The sequence below is a fragment of the Epargyreus clarus genome, unplaced genomic scaffold (assembly GCF_041222505.1).
Source record: "Epargyreus clarus isolate Ecla_fem2 unplaced genomic scaffold, WU_Ecla_fem_2.2 ptg000005l, whole genome shotgun sequence".
NCBI lineage: Eukaryota > Metazoa > Arthropoda > Insecta > Lepidoptera > Hesperiidae > Epargyreus > Epargyreus clarus.
Window position 1 is genome coordinate 5,895,939 of NW_027332213.1, and position 17,187 is coordinate 5,913,125.

Below are 17,187 nucleotides of genomic sequence, written 5' to 3' on the forward strand. Positions count from 1 at the left end.
ACGTTAAGTTAGTCTCATTTTAATACAAGATAAAAAGGATCTGTAGTAAATAAAAAATATTTAAATTAATCCTACCCACATCATTCACAATTGTAAACGGTCATCCTTATGTTATTTGTTTAAAAACGTCACATCCTAAACTCGGATATACTTATGAAAAAAAAAAACAAATTTAATCTAATAGCATTTGCGTCGTAGTGTTAAATAAATTTAAATATTTTTTTATGTTGACGCACTCTACACTGGAAACACATGTAAATTAAAAACTTCTTTATTAAAAAAAAATCTATGAAATATATGACATTAGGATATGTAAAATAAAACCACAATTGTTTTGAACATGTTTAATTAGTAACTTCCATTCTTTTTTTGTATTTAACAATTAGCCTACTAAACATACACTATAACGTCTTGCATTCGAAGGAGAAATACATTTAGGGGAAAAGTCAAAAGATCGAAGATAATTGACTTAAAAGATAATTATGAACTTAAAAGAAAAACCCTGATAGTGAAAACGCAAGAAAATAAAACATTGCAAATCGTAGAGTGTATGTTTTAAATATGTAAAGTTACAGAACACACAAACAGAAATTCAACATATTTTTTATTAATTTGTACAGTTCGTTAGTTTAACACTGTAAAGATGGATCCACACCGTATAACAAATGGTTAAACAATTCAATTTAATACGTTTAACGGTTAGTAATAACAATATAACACAATGTGTTATTTTGTTATGTTAATATAACATGTTATGTTATATAGTGAGGACTCAATATTACCTACATATCGTCACAGCAACATAATCACTTCGTATCAAAAGATACCAGGTCTAATTGTAACATAAATTACTTACACAATGACATTTGATAAACTCAAAATAAAAGTTAATTTTCGCTCAGCGAAAATAATTTATCTCTCACTATTTGATAAAATACTGAACGCGAAACATATTATACATACTTAAATATTTTCAAGTCGAAGTGTATATACTATTAATCATTAATTTAGACACCTCACGAAACCATCTTACCACTTCCCAACCGAAAAGCCAAAAAAAAACACATGAATTAGTGTTTGCTTTTTTACAATTTCTATTTATATTCAATATGTAACTGACGCAAATTAAATATTATATTTAAGTGTTTAAATATATTTTAAGATTTATTACCTCTGCTTATTACATTATTAAATGTTATATGCCACAATACACATGTTATTAAATCTCAGAAAGTAGTTATAATTGGACTAAAATGCCGTGTTTCTATTTCTATTAAGTAAAAAAAAAATCAATTGTCATCGTGAGGTGTTTTAACAAAATTAGATAGTCAAATAATATTCTAAATCTTGTTAACATTTAGTTATTTGATTGTTATTATTATTTTAAATATTTGTGTAAATTTTACTAATAATGTAACATTCTTATAACACTTTAAAAGCGTTAGTTTAAGAATTTATACGAGTTATTATATCGAAAGGATTATAGAATTTCAATTTGTTTTTTGTTTCTTTTATAATCGACATATTAAATTATATTTTTCTCCATAATTAACGTACAATTCTTTTTCGAATACTCAAACACCACAGATTATTGGTGGCGACATATTTCCATTAAATACAATACTAGTCATGCTACATTCTCTATAATGTCTTTATTTCACATTTACTGTGTATATTATACCTAATAATAATACATGTAGAATGCATGAATACAATGCGTATTCGTAATTTTAATGCTGTGGTGACTAGACTTTGATTTTCACTATGTATCCCGTTTCCCGTGTTATCTCCTGCCAGTTCCATGAATACAGTTTAAATAAATAAATAAACGCCTTAAAACAATGAACAATAAAACATTTACGTCTTAAACATAATAAATACAGAAAAGAAATGATTTTACACAAAATAATATGTAACGGTACATTGCTTTGCAATAACATATTTAAAAAGTAATACTTAAACACGCCATTAAATAGGTTCATTAATATTATTTACGATCATATTGTACATACAACCTTTGTTTTCGTATAGGAGATTGATTTATGAAATACGCCATTTCATTTCATAGAAGTAACGAATGGACTTATGGTACACGTGTAATGTAACTATCCGTATGAACATTTGAACATACATCAAATTAGGAGATCATAATTAACTAAAATCTGAGGACCAAGCTGGATCGCCTCATTGTACCAAAATATAGCAGCTAAGATAGAAATGGGACCTGCCTAGTGAACATAGGTAAACATTACTAAAGAAATACAATACATAAAGGTTAGTTATATAGAAAGTAATGTACATTATATGTTTGGTGCGTTTGAATATCCCGTGAGAACACTTGAAAGTTATAATAATAAGTCCGCCAATACTTATAATGAAAATTTGCAATAATACGAGTATAATCGCTGAACCATCTACTCACTACATACATATACGCGAATTTTCATACTCATGAAATGACATCTAAGCACTACATGAGAACACTTTAAATATCTAATATACGTATTTATTTTCACGATTTATTGTTCGTTAGTTACATTAAATGTGCTTCAAAAACAAGGCACGTTTATAGAGAACCCGATATTACAACGTATTATTCTCCATCGATCATCGGCATCCACGATATTATATCTCTATAAACTTACCCACAATAATATTTCACATAATGTAACATAACCTCACAATAGTAATATTAATTAGTACCCAATCAGAGGGCATTTATGACCTCACGCTGTCACGATTGGTTATTTACGCAAAAATAAGTCTCCATTTCATTTAATGGATATTACGAAGCTGTCATGAACTGTTTATTAGTCGACTGTTATAAACACTACTTTATAATACGGAGGTATAATACTTTGTGTAAATTATTAAAAAGTAAAAAGTGGACATAAAATTGAACACTATTCTTTAAATAGTTCGGCGACGTGCGCCTAATGCAATCTGTACCGTACGCGATTCTCTAACATACATTACAATCAAGAACGATTTGCAATCCAATTTGAAAATACATGAGATATATACCTCATACAGCTATTTGTTTAGATGTTCTTAGGTACTGGTTGGATGGGTCTAACGTTAAACTTCTCTTCGGGCTTCCAATCCCATACAACTGGCATGGAGCTCTCGTAAAAGTGGTTGTACATTTGATTCTCGACGTGCTTGGCTAAATCCTTCGGCTCTGGGTAGACGGAAGCTAGGCCTGGAACACAGATTATAAATGTATACTTTAATACTGTTCCTACACTTTTGGCCCATTGACCACTGGTGGGCTGCAGTAGAACAAGTGATCCGCGATATATTAAATAAATTACTTCTAGTACTCGTGAAAGCAGTAATGCTTTCTTACGGCTCAAGTTTATACTGCTAAATACTATCTATCTATGTTAAAACTATCCCTTATATTTGTCTCCCAAAATAGTACTATGAAAATACCTGTACAATATTAATAAGTAACATATTAAAATGTATCAATTCTTAGGCAATTTTAATTTTAAACCGTAGGAGTTTTAAAACCTAATATACAAATTTAATGCTAAGTATTTAATGAAAGACATATCGTACAATTAACTGTTCAGCGGTTTCTATGATTAATCCGTATTTCATAATTGCAAAGAGTTAAGTTTATACGTGTATGATTAGTTCGATGTTCACTCTGTCAAATATTATGTCTAAAAGAGGGACTTAACTAAACTTACACTTTAAAAAAAGCAAACATTTTTTCCATTACCAAAACTCAAACTAATAATATTATATATCTACCTAAACGCTACGTCAACGCAATATAGTTTAATGACAATAATTATTCTAAAAACATTTACAATAGGTGACTCAATCTACTGTAATTGTGTAATACAATAGGTAATGTTTTAGTTTACCGATCATTCTGCATTATTTATTATTTCTTCAACATCCAATTATATATTGTCAATAATATCGATATAAATTCTGTACTTTACATGTAAAAATATTGCATAAAATCAAATGAAATTCTGTCTTCTATCAACATAAGTTTTTATGTCATATAATGGCACGGAACAACACATCCTTCGCTCTTTTTGCATTCAGTTTTTGTACACTCTGGCCAAGTATAAATATGCGGCATGTACGATGGATAGCAATAATTGTAACGATTTATCTTAACGCGATCTTCTATATCTTTAGGCATTGGATAAACGGTCGCATAACCTGGTGAAATGAAAGTTAATAAAAGTTATGTCATACATGTTGTGGATGTCATGGACCCACAATAAGACAATATATTATGTAGGTAAGAAGTATTTAAGATTATAATAATTACATTTAGATTTCCCCTGATTGGAAAAAAGTCGGGTTACAGCATTATATACCGTTATCATTTTATCCACGTGCATACACAAAATATATGTACCATAATGTAATAAGTTAGTTAATGTATCTTATTTGAACTTATTTCAGTATATTTCTCAGAATAAGGATGGTTTATCCCATTATCAAATGGAAACTATATTATGCATCATAAAGTAACACCAATGCAGTTCATATAATGTAAATTCTCTTGGCATTGCCAAGCACCAGGTAAATCATATATCAAAACATTTAAAAATCGCCTTTATATGATTTGATATATTTAATACCTAATCATGTTCGATCATGAGTCATGAGTCTATGATGTAATGAATAGAACAGCAATACATTAGATTATAGAACTCATCCCTATTAATGATAAGAAAATTTAATAAGTATATAAACAAAACATACCTTCATCATAAGCCATTTTGGCAACCTCGATGGCGATAGCGAGTGACACCTCCTTCACCTCAGCGAGTGAGGGATATATGCGGCCGATCGCCAGGTCTTCTGCGCTTACGTAATTTGCCAGAGTCTGCAATAAAAGTATAAAAATATAAAAAATACAAGTATGTTTCAATGAACTAAATAAATAATATAGGATATGGGTTCTAGAAGTATTAAAGAGTTCTCATTAGTATATGGCTATAAAATCTGCTATAATGCAACATATTATATGTTACTTAAGTTTTTAGGAAATGAGCATGCAGTCCACCGGTCATTGCCAGACAGACCCAAAAGTGATTATTATTTAGAATTCCGTTGGAACAAGAAATTGAAACCAAAAGTTAAAAACTAAATATTGGCTGCCATGAAATGAGTGTCAAACTTAGAAATACACTAGTTCAACGGTCATTAAAATTATTCTTGTTTACAAACACAATTGTTTCATATTTTTAGAACATTAGAAAATGTAAGTGTTATACAAATGACGTCAAACGTCTAATCTTTTGCCAACTTTTGCTATTACTTGGCAGAAAATTGAAGGTGATGATGCTAGAGGCAAAAAAAAATATATATCTCATCAGGGATTATATAATACTGAGCAATAATATTCAAATGGAATTCGTATGATATGCATGATGAAGATTTATTAAATGCTTTCAGATGCATGGGAACTTGTAACAAAGCCAGCTCATTTAATAATTATTGTAATAATTTATGATATAACTAATATTATTGTTTTAGATGCTCATCATATTATAACTGTAATATCCAAGTTATAGTTTATATAGAGACAGTCATTTTATAAAAAGATTTTGTAATGTATTTTATTGTAGATTTAAAAAAGGCAATATTTATTGCAATAATAAACACATTTTTTTTATTTTCATGTTTTTCATTATTTACTCGTACTTCACAATTGCTGTTTTCTATTAATACTTCACAATTGCTGTTTTCTATATAAATTTCTATTTGTACTTTGCAAGGCATATTTTACAAAAAAAATATATACATTTTAAAAGGCAAGAGAATTAAGGTAATGTAAACACGTTTCATTTATTTTCTATTTTTTCATTATTTAGGTCACAATTGCTGTTTTCTATATTTTCCGTCCGACTTACACAATAACTCATTTTTTTATTCTACTTTGCGACGCATACAGAACATAAAAAATGTAAAGATCTAATACACTTACCCTAGCAGCAGTCAAGAACATAGTCTCCGGTATATGATGTGTAGCGGTGGCGATGACGCCCAGCGCCACTCCGGGGAAGATGTAGGAGTTGTTGCCCTGCCCCGTGTGGTACTGCTTGCCGCCGTACTCCGCCGGTGGGAACGGCGACCCGGACGCGAATATGCAACGCCCCTGATGCAGGTATTATATATTATGAAAATATATACCTATAGTCTGATTCATAATTAGGTGTCCAAAATGTAAACAAAGGTGTTGACCTATCAAGAAAATACGTTTCAAATGGTAGTTTCTTCTTTTTGACGATATTAAAGTAATACAACAATAATAAAATAATAATCGAGATATATTAAAATTAATTACATAATATTTTCTAATATTTATATTACATCAATTTCTTTCCATATTGTGATAATAATAAAAAACATGGTTTATGGTAGAAAATTAAAATGTGATAATAGTAACACACACGGAATGCAAAACATTTATTGTGCCATCATTTTTGAGTTTCGTAGCTAATATTATTCACTTTCGTGATTGTGATCGAACTCGAATGTTTTCTCGTTTTCATAGCGGGTTTGTTAATTTGTGTATAATTGTTAAAGTTTTCGTTCTTTGTTGAATTTGTGAAAGTTTTTGTTTCTTGTTAATTTTGGCAGTGATTTTTGTTTGTTTCCATTTTGGATACCTAATTATGAAACAGACTATAAATGAAACCAATACATTGGACGTCACTATTAATGCAATACAAATGTATTTGCATGAACAAAGCTACTAATTTTTGTAAGAACGTACATATTTGTCATGAACTTATGATAAATAACCTAAAATAGCAGAACAATCAAACTGATTTCATTCACATGAAATACGTTGATAAATGCGTACACTGAAAAATATGTTCTTCATCAATAAACCATAACTTTTATCAGACTTCTTTAAAATACTTTCCTAAGATTTATATTAAACTAGCAGAACCCGCGGCTTCGCCCGCGTAAAAATATATTATATGACATAGAAATAACTGTTATCGTAAATTTGTACCTTTAACAATTTTAACGATAAAGTAGCATTAATATTTAATTAATAAAAACTTTTTTTTTCGTCACTGTGTACCTAAATTGGTCAAGCTTTCTTCAGAAACATACACTAAAACTCTAATTAGTGGACTGTAATGAAACTTGCTTTAAAATATAAGTTTCATGTGGGATACAATAATTATTATTTACACTATTCCATAGGAACCGACCATATTATATGGGGCCTTACATACAGTGGTTCATTCCAGGTTCTCTGGCTGGGCGGTTAGAGCTCCCATTCTTGCCGCCCGCAACTCCAGAAGTCCCCCTTTAGTCTCGTACGACAGGCAGGAAATACTGTAGCCCTGTTCTAGCCCTAGTTCTAGTTCACATCACCATCCCTAATCTACGCATAACCACAACCATACCCCACGGCAGGACAAAATGTTGGCACGCAGTGTGTCCAAAGTAGTTGCGATGTACCTAATCAGTATACCAAAATGTGCAAAATGCCAATTTTTAATAAACTTACGTATATATGAAATTTGCACCCGTCCACGTTGTCTAACTTCGAACCTAAAAAATCCCCGTATACATACATATAACACTTCTTTTACCTCCTTAGTAGAATTTCAAAAACATTTCTATGTACATATGCATCAATAAATACTTTATCAGCATATTTCTGAAAGCTAATATTCAACACCAGCGGTCGGCAACCTGACACCCACGGGTGGTGTGTGGCCCGCGACTTTCCCTTGTGGCCCGCGGGTCTGCGCGTTACTAACAATTGGCCAAGTGCAACTCAAACCCGCACCTGGAGGTTTCCGTATAACAAAAATTTTATTTTTTTTTTAATTTCTAGTATTTAATATTGCAGCAGCCATTAAAGTGCACACATTGTGAAAATTTTAACTATCTACCTCTAACGATTCAAAAGTTAGTTGGAAAAATATCGAATAGCAGTTTGTTTTATGGGGACTATGGGGACCCCTATTTGTTTTCAACTTTATTTTATTTTTAGTATTTGTTGTTATAGTGGCCACCGTTATGCACCCTCTGTAACAATTTCAAATGTATATCTATTACGGTTCCAGAGATAGAGCCCTGTGACACACGGACAGACAGCGAAGTCTTAGTAATAGGGTTCCGTTTTTACGGAACCCTAAAAAACCGCTGTTCTGCACTTCAGCACGCGCAATACATTCCCATGTTAAAAATATATGTTACGACGGCCCGTGGATTTCGCCCTACACTAAACTTTTCTGCACTTTGTTCTTTTTCCAGACACGCCAAAGGAAGTAACTTCAATAACAGGTTTTAAAGGAACTTTCTTTACTTATAGTACCCTAATGGGGTTGATTGTTGAGTTGCTAAAAATGCTGAAACAGATGTGTAAACAGAAAGGCATAATGCATACACCCTTTTATAGCCGTCTTAAGGGTTGATCTAAAAAAACAGTGACTCAGATGCTTCATTGAGTCCAATGATAATTTTTCATAGTGGTTGCTTCCAAATTAACGGATTATAAAATAAAGTTCCAACCCCTATTTAACGACCTTAAGGGTTGATTTTCAAAACATGGAAAAATAGGTGTTCTATTATTTTCAATCAGAAAGCTGAATACCAATTTTCATAGACATTGTTTCAAAATCTGCTGACCTCCCAACAAACTTTCAACCCCTATTTTACCCTCTTAAGGGTAGATTTTCCATAAATGGTGTTAAAAAAGTTCTATTGTTTCCAACAGAAAAGCCAAATGCAAATTTTTATAGTCCTTGCTTCCAAATTAACGGAGTTTGAAATAAAATTCCAACCCCCATTTAACGACCTTAAGGGTTGATTTTCCAAAAATGGTGAAAAAGGTGTTTAATTATTTTCTGTCGAAAACCCAAATACAGTTTACATCAAAACTGGAGGACTTTCATACAAACTTACAACCCTTATTTAACCCACATAAGGGTTGATTTTCCAAAAACGGTAGAATTAAAGTTCCACTATATCTAACCAGTAAGGCAATGACTAACTTTCGTAGAGCTGGCTTTCACATTGGCAAATTTTAAAATATAGATTGGAAAAAACATTTTTTTTTTAAATTTTTAACGCCCCCGCACAGCCCTCCTGGGGTGAAACATCATAAAATTTGTTCTTAGTAAACTCATAGATGCTAAAAAAATTTTTTGGTCAAGTTTCAGAGTTCCAAAAGCTATAGATTGGAAGATAATTTTTTTTTTTAATTTTCAACGCCCCCGCACTCCCCTCTGGGGGTGGAATATCATAAAATTAGTTTTTAGTAAATTCAAACATGCCAAAAAGAATATCCTGACTAAGTTTCATACCTATAAGAGCTGTAGTTTTAAAATGTGATTTTTTTTAATTAACACCCCCGCAACCCCTCTTGGGGGTGGAATTTCGTAAAATCCGTTCTTAGCTGACCTCTACTCGGTGAAAAGAATATTCCTACCAAATTTCAAGTCTTTAGCTCTAATGGTTCCAGAGATATCGTGATGAGTGACTATATACGTGGAAATCTCTTATATATATATAGATATTTGACAAATTTACAAAATTAATTAGAACAATAAAGGAACATTTGAAACAGAAATATATAAGTCATATTTTGTAAAAATTACCGATGCTATCAGTATATGCCTATAAACAACATTTTTATTTTTAAATAATTAAATAAAATAACACAACACTCCCATTTTAATATTATTTACAAAAGTTATTACTTACATCAGTGTTATCATACGCTGCCTGAGCAGTGCACTCCGCTTTACTAGTCGGGTTCGACAGAGCGAAGATTACAGGACGCTCGATATTCTTGGCCATCTGTTTCAGAACGTTCGGTGTAAACGCACCGCCGACTGTCGAACAACCTGAAAAAAGAAAACATATTTTTGTAAGTATTAATTATGAAATCCTCTAATAATTTAAGATGGCATACACATAATATTCACAAAGTAATAGGTATACAATTAAAAGGACAACTGCGCCTATGTTACATACAGTCGGGGATGATTAGAAAGATATAATAAATCCTTAATTAAAATTAAAATATCCATTGTAACCATTCCCTACATACATACATACATACACAACATACATACATACATAACTACAAGTGCTGCTGTAGTAAGACATTCGTACGATATAACAATAGTCACGAGTCACTACTTTGTTTAAATATAACTATATTATTGGAGCACTTGAAAAGAAATATAATATTAGTAAATAATTTTCCGATATGCAACGACTTTTCACAAGTCATAGACATACATTTTACAAACCTACACGTACTTTACGCGAAACAGCTGAATAGCAATAGACACTTAAATAAATGTGTAAATATATATTAACACTTAGTGTATGTACTTATAACTATAGTACAATAAAACCATACAATCCACTAAAACAAAAGAATAACAAATGTGTGTGTTATTTCTATTAGCATAATATAAGACAATCCATAGAATAAAGTATACAACAATACGACCAGTATTCCCACTAGTAACAATAACAGTTGCATAATATTATAATAGAAAAGAAAAACTTCCTTGTGTTAATGTTGAACTAGAACATTTCACAACGACGCTAATTATATTATATATAAACTAAATAGGGTATTGTTATCGTTACGGAAATATGTTTATTTTGTAAGTAATACTAATTTACTATTTTTTATGTTCTGCTACAGGATACTAGAAACTGAATGCCTTCGTTCATAATATTATAAAATATGCAAAAATGACCTTTTTCTATTCTTGTCGTAAAAAAATTGCACTGTACTGTTCCTGTGAATTTAAAAATACGGCTTTCACGAATTACCTCTTACACTGACTACTTTTCTCCACATCTTTTAAATAAGTTACAGACACTATTGTCCTACTAAATGTTTAAAAAAGTCATTGTTAAAATCTACACTACAACTACCTGTGACTAGCAACTTCGAACTACGTACAATTAACTACATTTATTCTATGTTAATATACCTGCAGGTACTATGATAAACATCGTTTAACTAATGAAATATATTTTCCAAAGAACCCACAATACTGATCTAATAATTATGTCACTTACCAATAAGACAGCTGGGCTTGATCTTAGCTACGCAAGCCTCAAAGTCCTTCTCGGGCTCAATGTCTTTCCCAAAGGCCTTAGCGTGTTCGGGAACACCACCTTCACGTCGTGTAGACAGTAATCCATCTATATCGAACATGTATACTCGATCCCTGGCTTGCTTCTCAGTAAGACCATCGGCCACCATGGCAGCCACTGTCAAGTTTGCTATACCATTTGCTGCCTGTAAAGAGAAAATAGATTTTAGCAAGTATTTGGGATGCATATTAAGATGCCTTGTGAAAACCATAAGTGAGTCATTCTAGGGGTAAGATGCAATGAATAAAAAACGATAAGTCTTTACAATAAAAAAGGTTAAAGTAAGCTCTTGGCGAAGTTTAAAGTTGAAGAATGCGCCTTTTAAGTTAATCTTCCCTCTTCCTTCTGCTCTTAAGAGGCATATATTAAACCCACTACAACATACAGAACCGTAATTAAAAGAAAAACAAAATTCATATTGGCAATGCCCTGTAGGTACTGTTAAGCAAAATTCCTAGTTTACCATTGAAAGACTTTATTTCTTTACTTCTCTAAAATATCGATAAAATATATTTCATTAAAACTTACAGAGCCAGCTCCCAAGAACAAATAAATGTTTTCGCTGAGTTTCCGCTTGGTGACCCGGACAGCGGCCATTAGACCAGCAACTGCCACACTGGCTGTCCCTTGGATATCATCGTTAAATGTACAGTACTTATTACGGTACTTCTGGAGAAGACGGCCAGCGTTACCGAGCGCGAAGTCTTCGAACTGTGCATAAAAGATGCAAATTTTATTAATAAAACACAAATTTTGATGTAACATATATTTTATGCACCCTAGAGCAACAATGTAGTGAAGTGGTTTAGTTTGTGAGGTGGGGTATGACGCATAATAATCAGTTATCAGATATGTGTTTAAAGATCAATATTATGAATAATTTTATGAATACCATTAAAACTCCTATTTGTATGTTTTAAAATGTTTCATTGTACAATTTCTGTCGTTGTTTTTTGTATATCTAATTTACAATACGTAGTAAATTTATATATACAATACCCAAGCAATTTTAGAGATAAGTTTGAAGCAATTTATTTATTTTATTTTAATTTGGTAGGTAACCAATCACAATCGAGACAGTATAATTTGTTCCAACCAGCCGGCTAAGCAAAAAATTCGCAACTACTAAAGTAATTATCCACTTTACAACATGAAATTTTAAACATAGATCTATAATAGATTAATTAACCGACTTAAGCTTAGCAAAGTCGACTATACATAGAATACGAATACAAGTGGCCATTTAAACATAATTATAAAGTAAAGCCATAATAATCTTTACATTCATGCACATTCACAATGTATGTAAATTGAGTTATTTATTTACATTGTAATATACTTGTCATTTACATTTATCTCATCCATATAATTGAGCAATATAGCACTAAAACAATGCGGCGTTGTAATTTCCTCTAACAATAAAAAAATAATGAGCTATTATCCAATGAATCGTAAAATACGTAATTGCTCTTTCTCTTAAAGGACAATAGCAGTGCAACCAAGTTTAAACTATTTTTTTCTGAAAACAAATCACCGGCTTCCGCTATTATCGACTGTTAACATAATCTTGTGAAATCTTGTTAACATAATCTTGTGTAATCTTGTGTCACTAATTTACTGAGTGCAGGATATTTTTTTACTACTTATATTAATTATAAGAAATCGGACTTGTTTGTTGTTTGTTTGTTGTAGCGTAATTCTTAAAAACATACAAGATATGATCTTAAAGTCAGCTAGGATTCTTAAAAAAATTAAATTAAATTCTTTAAAAAATTAAATTCTCATTAGATCGATTTAAACTGATTATTGAAATATTTTTTCAAAAATTAGTAGAAATTGAAAAGTCAACAATATGCAACAAAAAGTCCGTTAAATCTTTACATTATCGTATTAACAATTTAAAATCACACGTCAACAGTAGTTAGTATGACATGTATGAGTGTAAGTGATCGAAGAATTATCAAGATAAGATAACGGCACTCCACATACGGGTAGTGATAAGCTTCAAAGGAAACCACGGTTATCTAGTATACGTTATGTCATTACTTCAATTACTTGAAGATAAGAGATTTGTTGTGATTTTTCTACGCATATCGTGATTGTTGCCGATTCCATATATAGGGGATTTCCTATCAAACTATTCTGTTACTATGTGTCAAATGATGCTGCTGTTTAAATGGAAGTGCCTATTTGCCAATTTCCAAATAACTTTTATAAACTTATAATATGTTATTTGTTAAATATAACGCTTTCTGTTACTGCTGTAGTATTACAGCGCCGCCCGATATTTGGAAGTATAGGAACCGGTAAACCCGAAAAGAAATCTAAATTTATAATCGATACCTGTCTGACCGGAGGGCGAACCCGGAACCGACAGACTGATATGACGACTGATATTTCGTGAGTCGAAAACTAAAACTGGTTTTAATTTTTTTGAGTCATTACGTCATTAGTCATCCAGTAATCAATGGCTTGAAATGATTACCATGTGACTTTAACAAAAATTAGCCTGTACTTTAGTTACTTACTTCTATATTTAGTTTCTAACCTAACATATACAGTATTTAATAAAATAAAATGCATCTCCCAACGCGACCGCGCGAACGCGACACGATGAGAGATCATTTGTTTTTATTCGCGTGTCATGACGTGAAAATTGCTTTTAGAAAATTGAAGCGACAATCTACTAGGATAAACGATTTAGAACGGCGGAAAACATACGATTGCATTAGGATTGCAAACTACAATGTTTATGTAGTTTCCTCTTCCTACTATCTGAGTTTGTTCCTCATGATCGAGTATCGGTATTGTTCAAATGACCTTAGTACTGCTAACATTTGGCACATTATCCTCGACAAATACTTTCTCAAGTTTTTTTTTTAATTTGAAGGTTAATTCAGAGAATTACCAAAGCAAAAGATAGAATTAGGTTGAAAGGTGTAAGTTACTTCGACAAAGTTATCTTTTATGTGTCGTATTACAAATTTCAAGGAAAACATAAGACATTAATTTACCGATACCACTGTACCGGGAGCGATAGCCGGCATCCCGGTCACAAATATTTACGTTTCTGACGAATTTAACTGTGCGCCTAATATAATAATTCGGTGCAGATCCATATCCTCTTTTTTTTCCTTGATACCATAAATTACAATTGAAGATCTAACCACACGGTCCATTTACTTGTATGAAAAATGTACATAAAACTAAAAATGAGACTTCAAAAAAATATCAGTATTGAACGATACTTGATACTTACGTAATTATTCGCTATTGTTGTATTAATCGTAATAAAGGTATACCTAATAATATTACCTACAATCATAGATTAGTAAAGATACTTCGCCGCCTTGAATGAAGCCGCAAATGGCTTATTATAGTAAGTTATTTTTTTTAATTCTTGACAAATAAAAACATTTTTAGAGAAAATTTACGTATTTATTCGTACGTACGTACTAATACTGCGTAATTTTCATGACAATTAAATAATTTATAATAATAATTTCAAATATTTTAGGGTCATTTTAGCACGAAGACATGGCAAAAATTTTTTGCGCAAGTTTTTCAATTCTCAAAACTGGGTACTTTTTCTTGTTAGGAGTGAGTAATCTTTACTAATCTATGCCTACAATATATAAATATAGTTCTATTTTTAAACTATGAAAAATAAAGAAACAATATATCAATATAACTTACTTGTAAAAGCGTATTTTGTCCATATCTCTGAACACACGCCTCCATGAATTCATCTATGAACTCGTCATACTCCTTGCCACGCACCCTCTTCTGTCTAAGACCGATATACAGCGGGTCTTCTAATAGATCCTTGAAAAAAAAATTATAAAGGTTATTAAAAATATATACATTTCACTTGGTAAACATACACAGAAATTAAAATTCACAGACAATTATTTATTCGACCATTTGATGGGCTTATGTGCACGGTTTTTCGAAAACTACTGATTTAATCTGGGTTTGGATTGTCTTTTTCTATTGTTCAAAATATATGATAACGGGCAAAGCTGTAAGGCTGGAAAGCTATAAAAAATTACCAGTCCAGTCTTACTAAAATTTACTAATATAAAAAAATATTTATCTTACGATAGTTACTTGATCAAGCCGAATATTTAATCACCATTTACTTTACACTTTCTAATGTTAAATTCGCCTTAAATGCATTTCAACAATTCCTTTCGATAGCAAAATACAGTTAGAGTAACCTTGGCCTAACTTAGAATGCTACTTTACAAATGCCAATACTAAGCAAATCCCAGCAAAAACACGATAAAGATTGGTGATATAAAAATACAATTAGGTATAATGTTTATTATCAATTTATTTAACTGTTAACTTAATAAAAGTGTTATCAATTAATATGGTGATAATGATAAGCTGTCCCAAACGTACAATTACACATCAATTAGTTAATCCCTTTACTAATCTTTTATTTATACAGTTTTAATTCCTAAATCGATCATTATATAATGCCAAATCTTTACCTCAAATGTAATTGGACGAATGTAGAAATACTTCTGGATCGCTAAATTCATCATTTTGCTATTCACTTGATAGGGAAAATAACTGGAGAATCGTAAGATCAGTTTTATACTGTAATTGAATTTTATAATAAAAAAAAACTATTTAAAAAGAGCCAAATGTCATTTTAAGTGGTTATTGCAGCCCGTTGGTGCTATAGTACATTGGTGGAAGCAAATGAGACTTACCGTCTTAAATACGATCGTGTGATCGACAACGATCGTTAATTATGTGTGTATAATATACCATAATGTACACATGTAATAACAAATAATACATACCTGATTATCAGTTCCAACGTCTAACGTAATGGGTAGGCACTGGTGAGGCTTGATCCCCGCTAACGCCGTGTACAAAGACAGCTTGCCCACAGGAATACCCATCCCGTACGCTCCCAAGTCACCCAAACCCAGGATTCGTTCACCGTCCGTAAACACTATCGCCCTTACGTCGGGCTCTGGCCTAAAACAAAAGAATATATTTTATTTAGTTGTTAATTATGATATAATAAATAATTATATTATCAACTGTATTGACAAAAATAATCATATACCGGAAAACCTCCCAAATAAAGTATTACAATGCGTATTGTCCTTATTTGTCATAAAATTATGCAATAATTCGCCAATACAATGTATAAAATTGGTGGCACATACTTTATTGCTACGAATTGTATTTATAACAACAAAATAGAAATAAAAAGCTCAAATGACGTATTCTATCAGTATGCCTAACAAAATCTTACTTTTACGTTTTCTTAAGACATTTTCTCGTAAATGAATACTAGACCCGATATCAATGTTATTGCTAAGTCAATGCTAAAAGCGCATAAATCGTTGTCACGCGCGATCCAGGTGCTCTCATGCATAGAGATCGTTATCGTCCCCCAGCCATTCATTGCGTAATTATATAATTTCGTAGACAATGAGAATGATGCTTCATTCAATTCGGCCTCACACTCAATCTTTTATCAGTCAGATTCTATTATACATATCATACGCAAATAGGAACACCGTTATTTGTTAACCCTTTTGCTTTTAAACGTTTACATGGTGATACCTGATGATAGGTGTACTCGATTCTTACACAGCTAGTTAGTACACCTTTACATCGTTATAAAATACAATTTGTCGCAACATAACCCACATAAAATACCATTTGTTATCCATTACCATAGAACCATATTACCATAGAAATATACCATAAACCATATACCATGTTACCATAGAAATTTGATATATTAAATGAGCTTCTCAAATATGTATCATTTTCTTCTGAGAAAATAACATTCATAGTTCGTGGAAATGGTTTATTGCATTATTATTGAAATGTAAAATATCACACCGGAACGAAATGCTACAATTCTATAGCAGAGCCAAATTCCCCTTGCAATTATTTACCGCAATGTGCGGACAACCATAATAATTTCGCTGTACTCGTACATAGAACTTACAGTGCAATTTCACACCGTTAGAACTGAACGCATACTACTTGTTACTATCTGTAACA

The 17,187-nt window shown here is 31.5% G+C and overlaps 1 protein-coding gene across 1 annotated transcript in view; it reads right to left on the bottom strand.

Annotated features, from left to right (window-relative positions):
* Positions 1–329: 329 nt before the first annotated feature.
* Positions 330–17,187, bottom strand: part of LOC140757992 (NADP-dependent malic enzyme-like) — a 32,330-nt gene continuing 15,472 nt past the window's right edge. Inside the window, exons 5-12 of the mRNA XM_073093927.1 lie at positions 15,960–16,140; positions 14,839–14,967; positions 11,671–11,853; positions 11,065–11,287; positions 9,721–9,863; positions 5,969–6,139; positions 4,741–4,864; positions 330–3,202 (exon numbers count right to left, since the gene is read on the bottom strand). Coding sequence (XP_072950028.1) covers positions 3,042–3,202; positions 4,741–4,864; positions 5,969–6,139; positions 9,721–9,863; positions 11,065–11,287; positions 11,671–11,853; positions 14,839–14,967; positions 15,960–16,140 — 1,315 coding nt within the window. The 3' untranslated portion in view covers positions 330–3,041. The remainder of the gene's footprint in view (positions 3,203–4,740; positions 4,865–5,968; positions 6,140–9,720; positions 9,864–11,064; positions 11,288–11,670; positions 11,854–14,838; positions 14,968–15,959; positions 16,141–17,187) is intronic.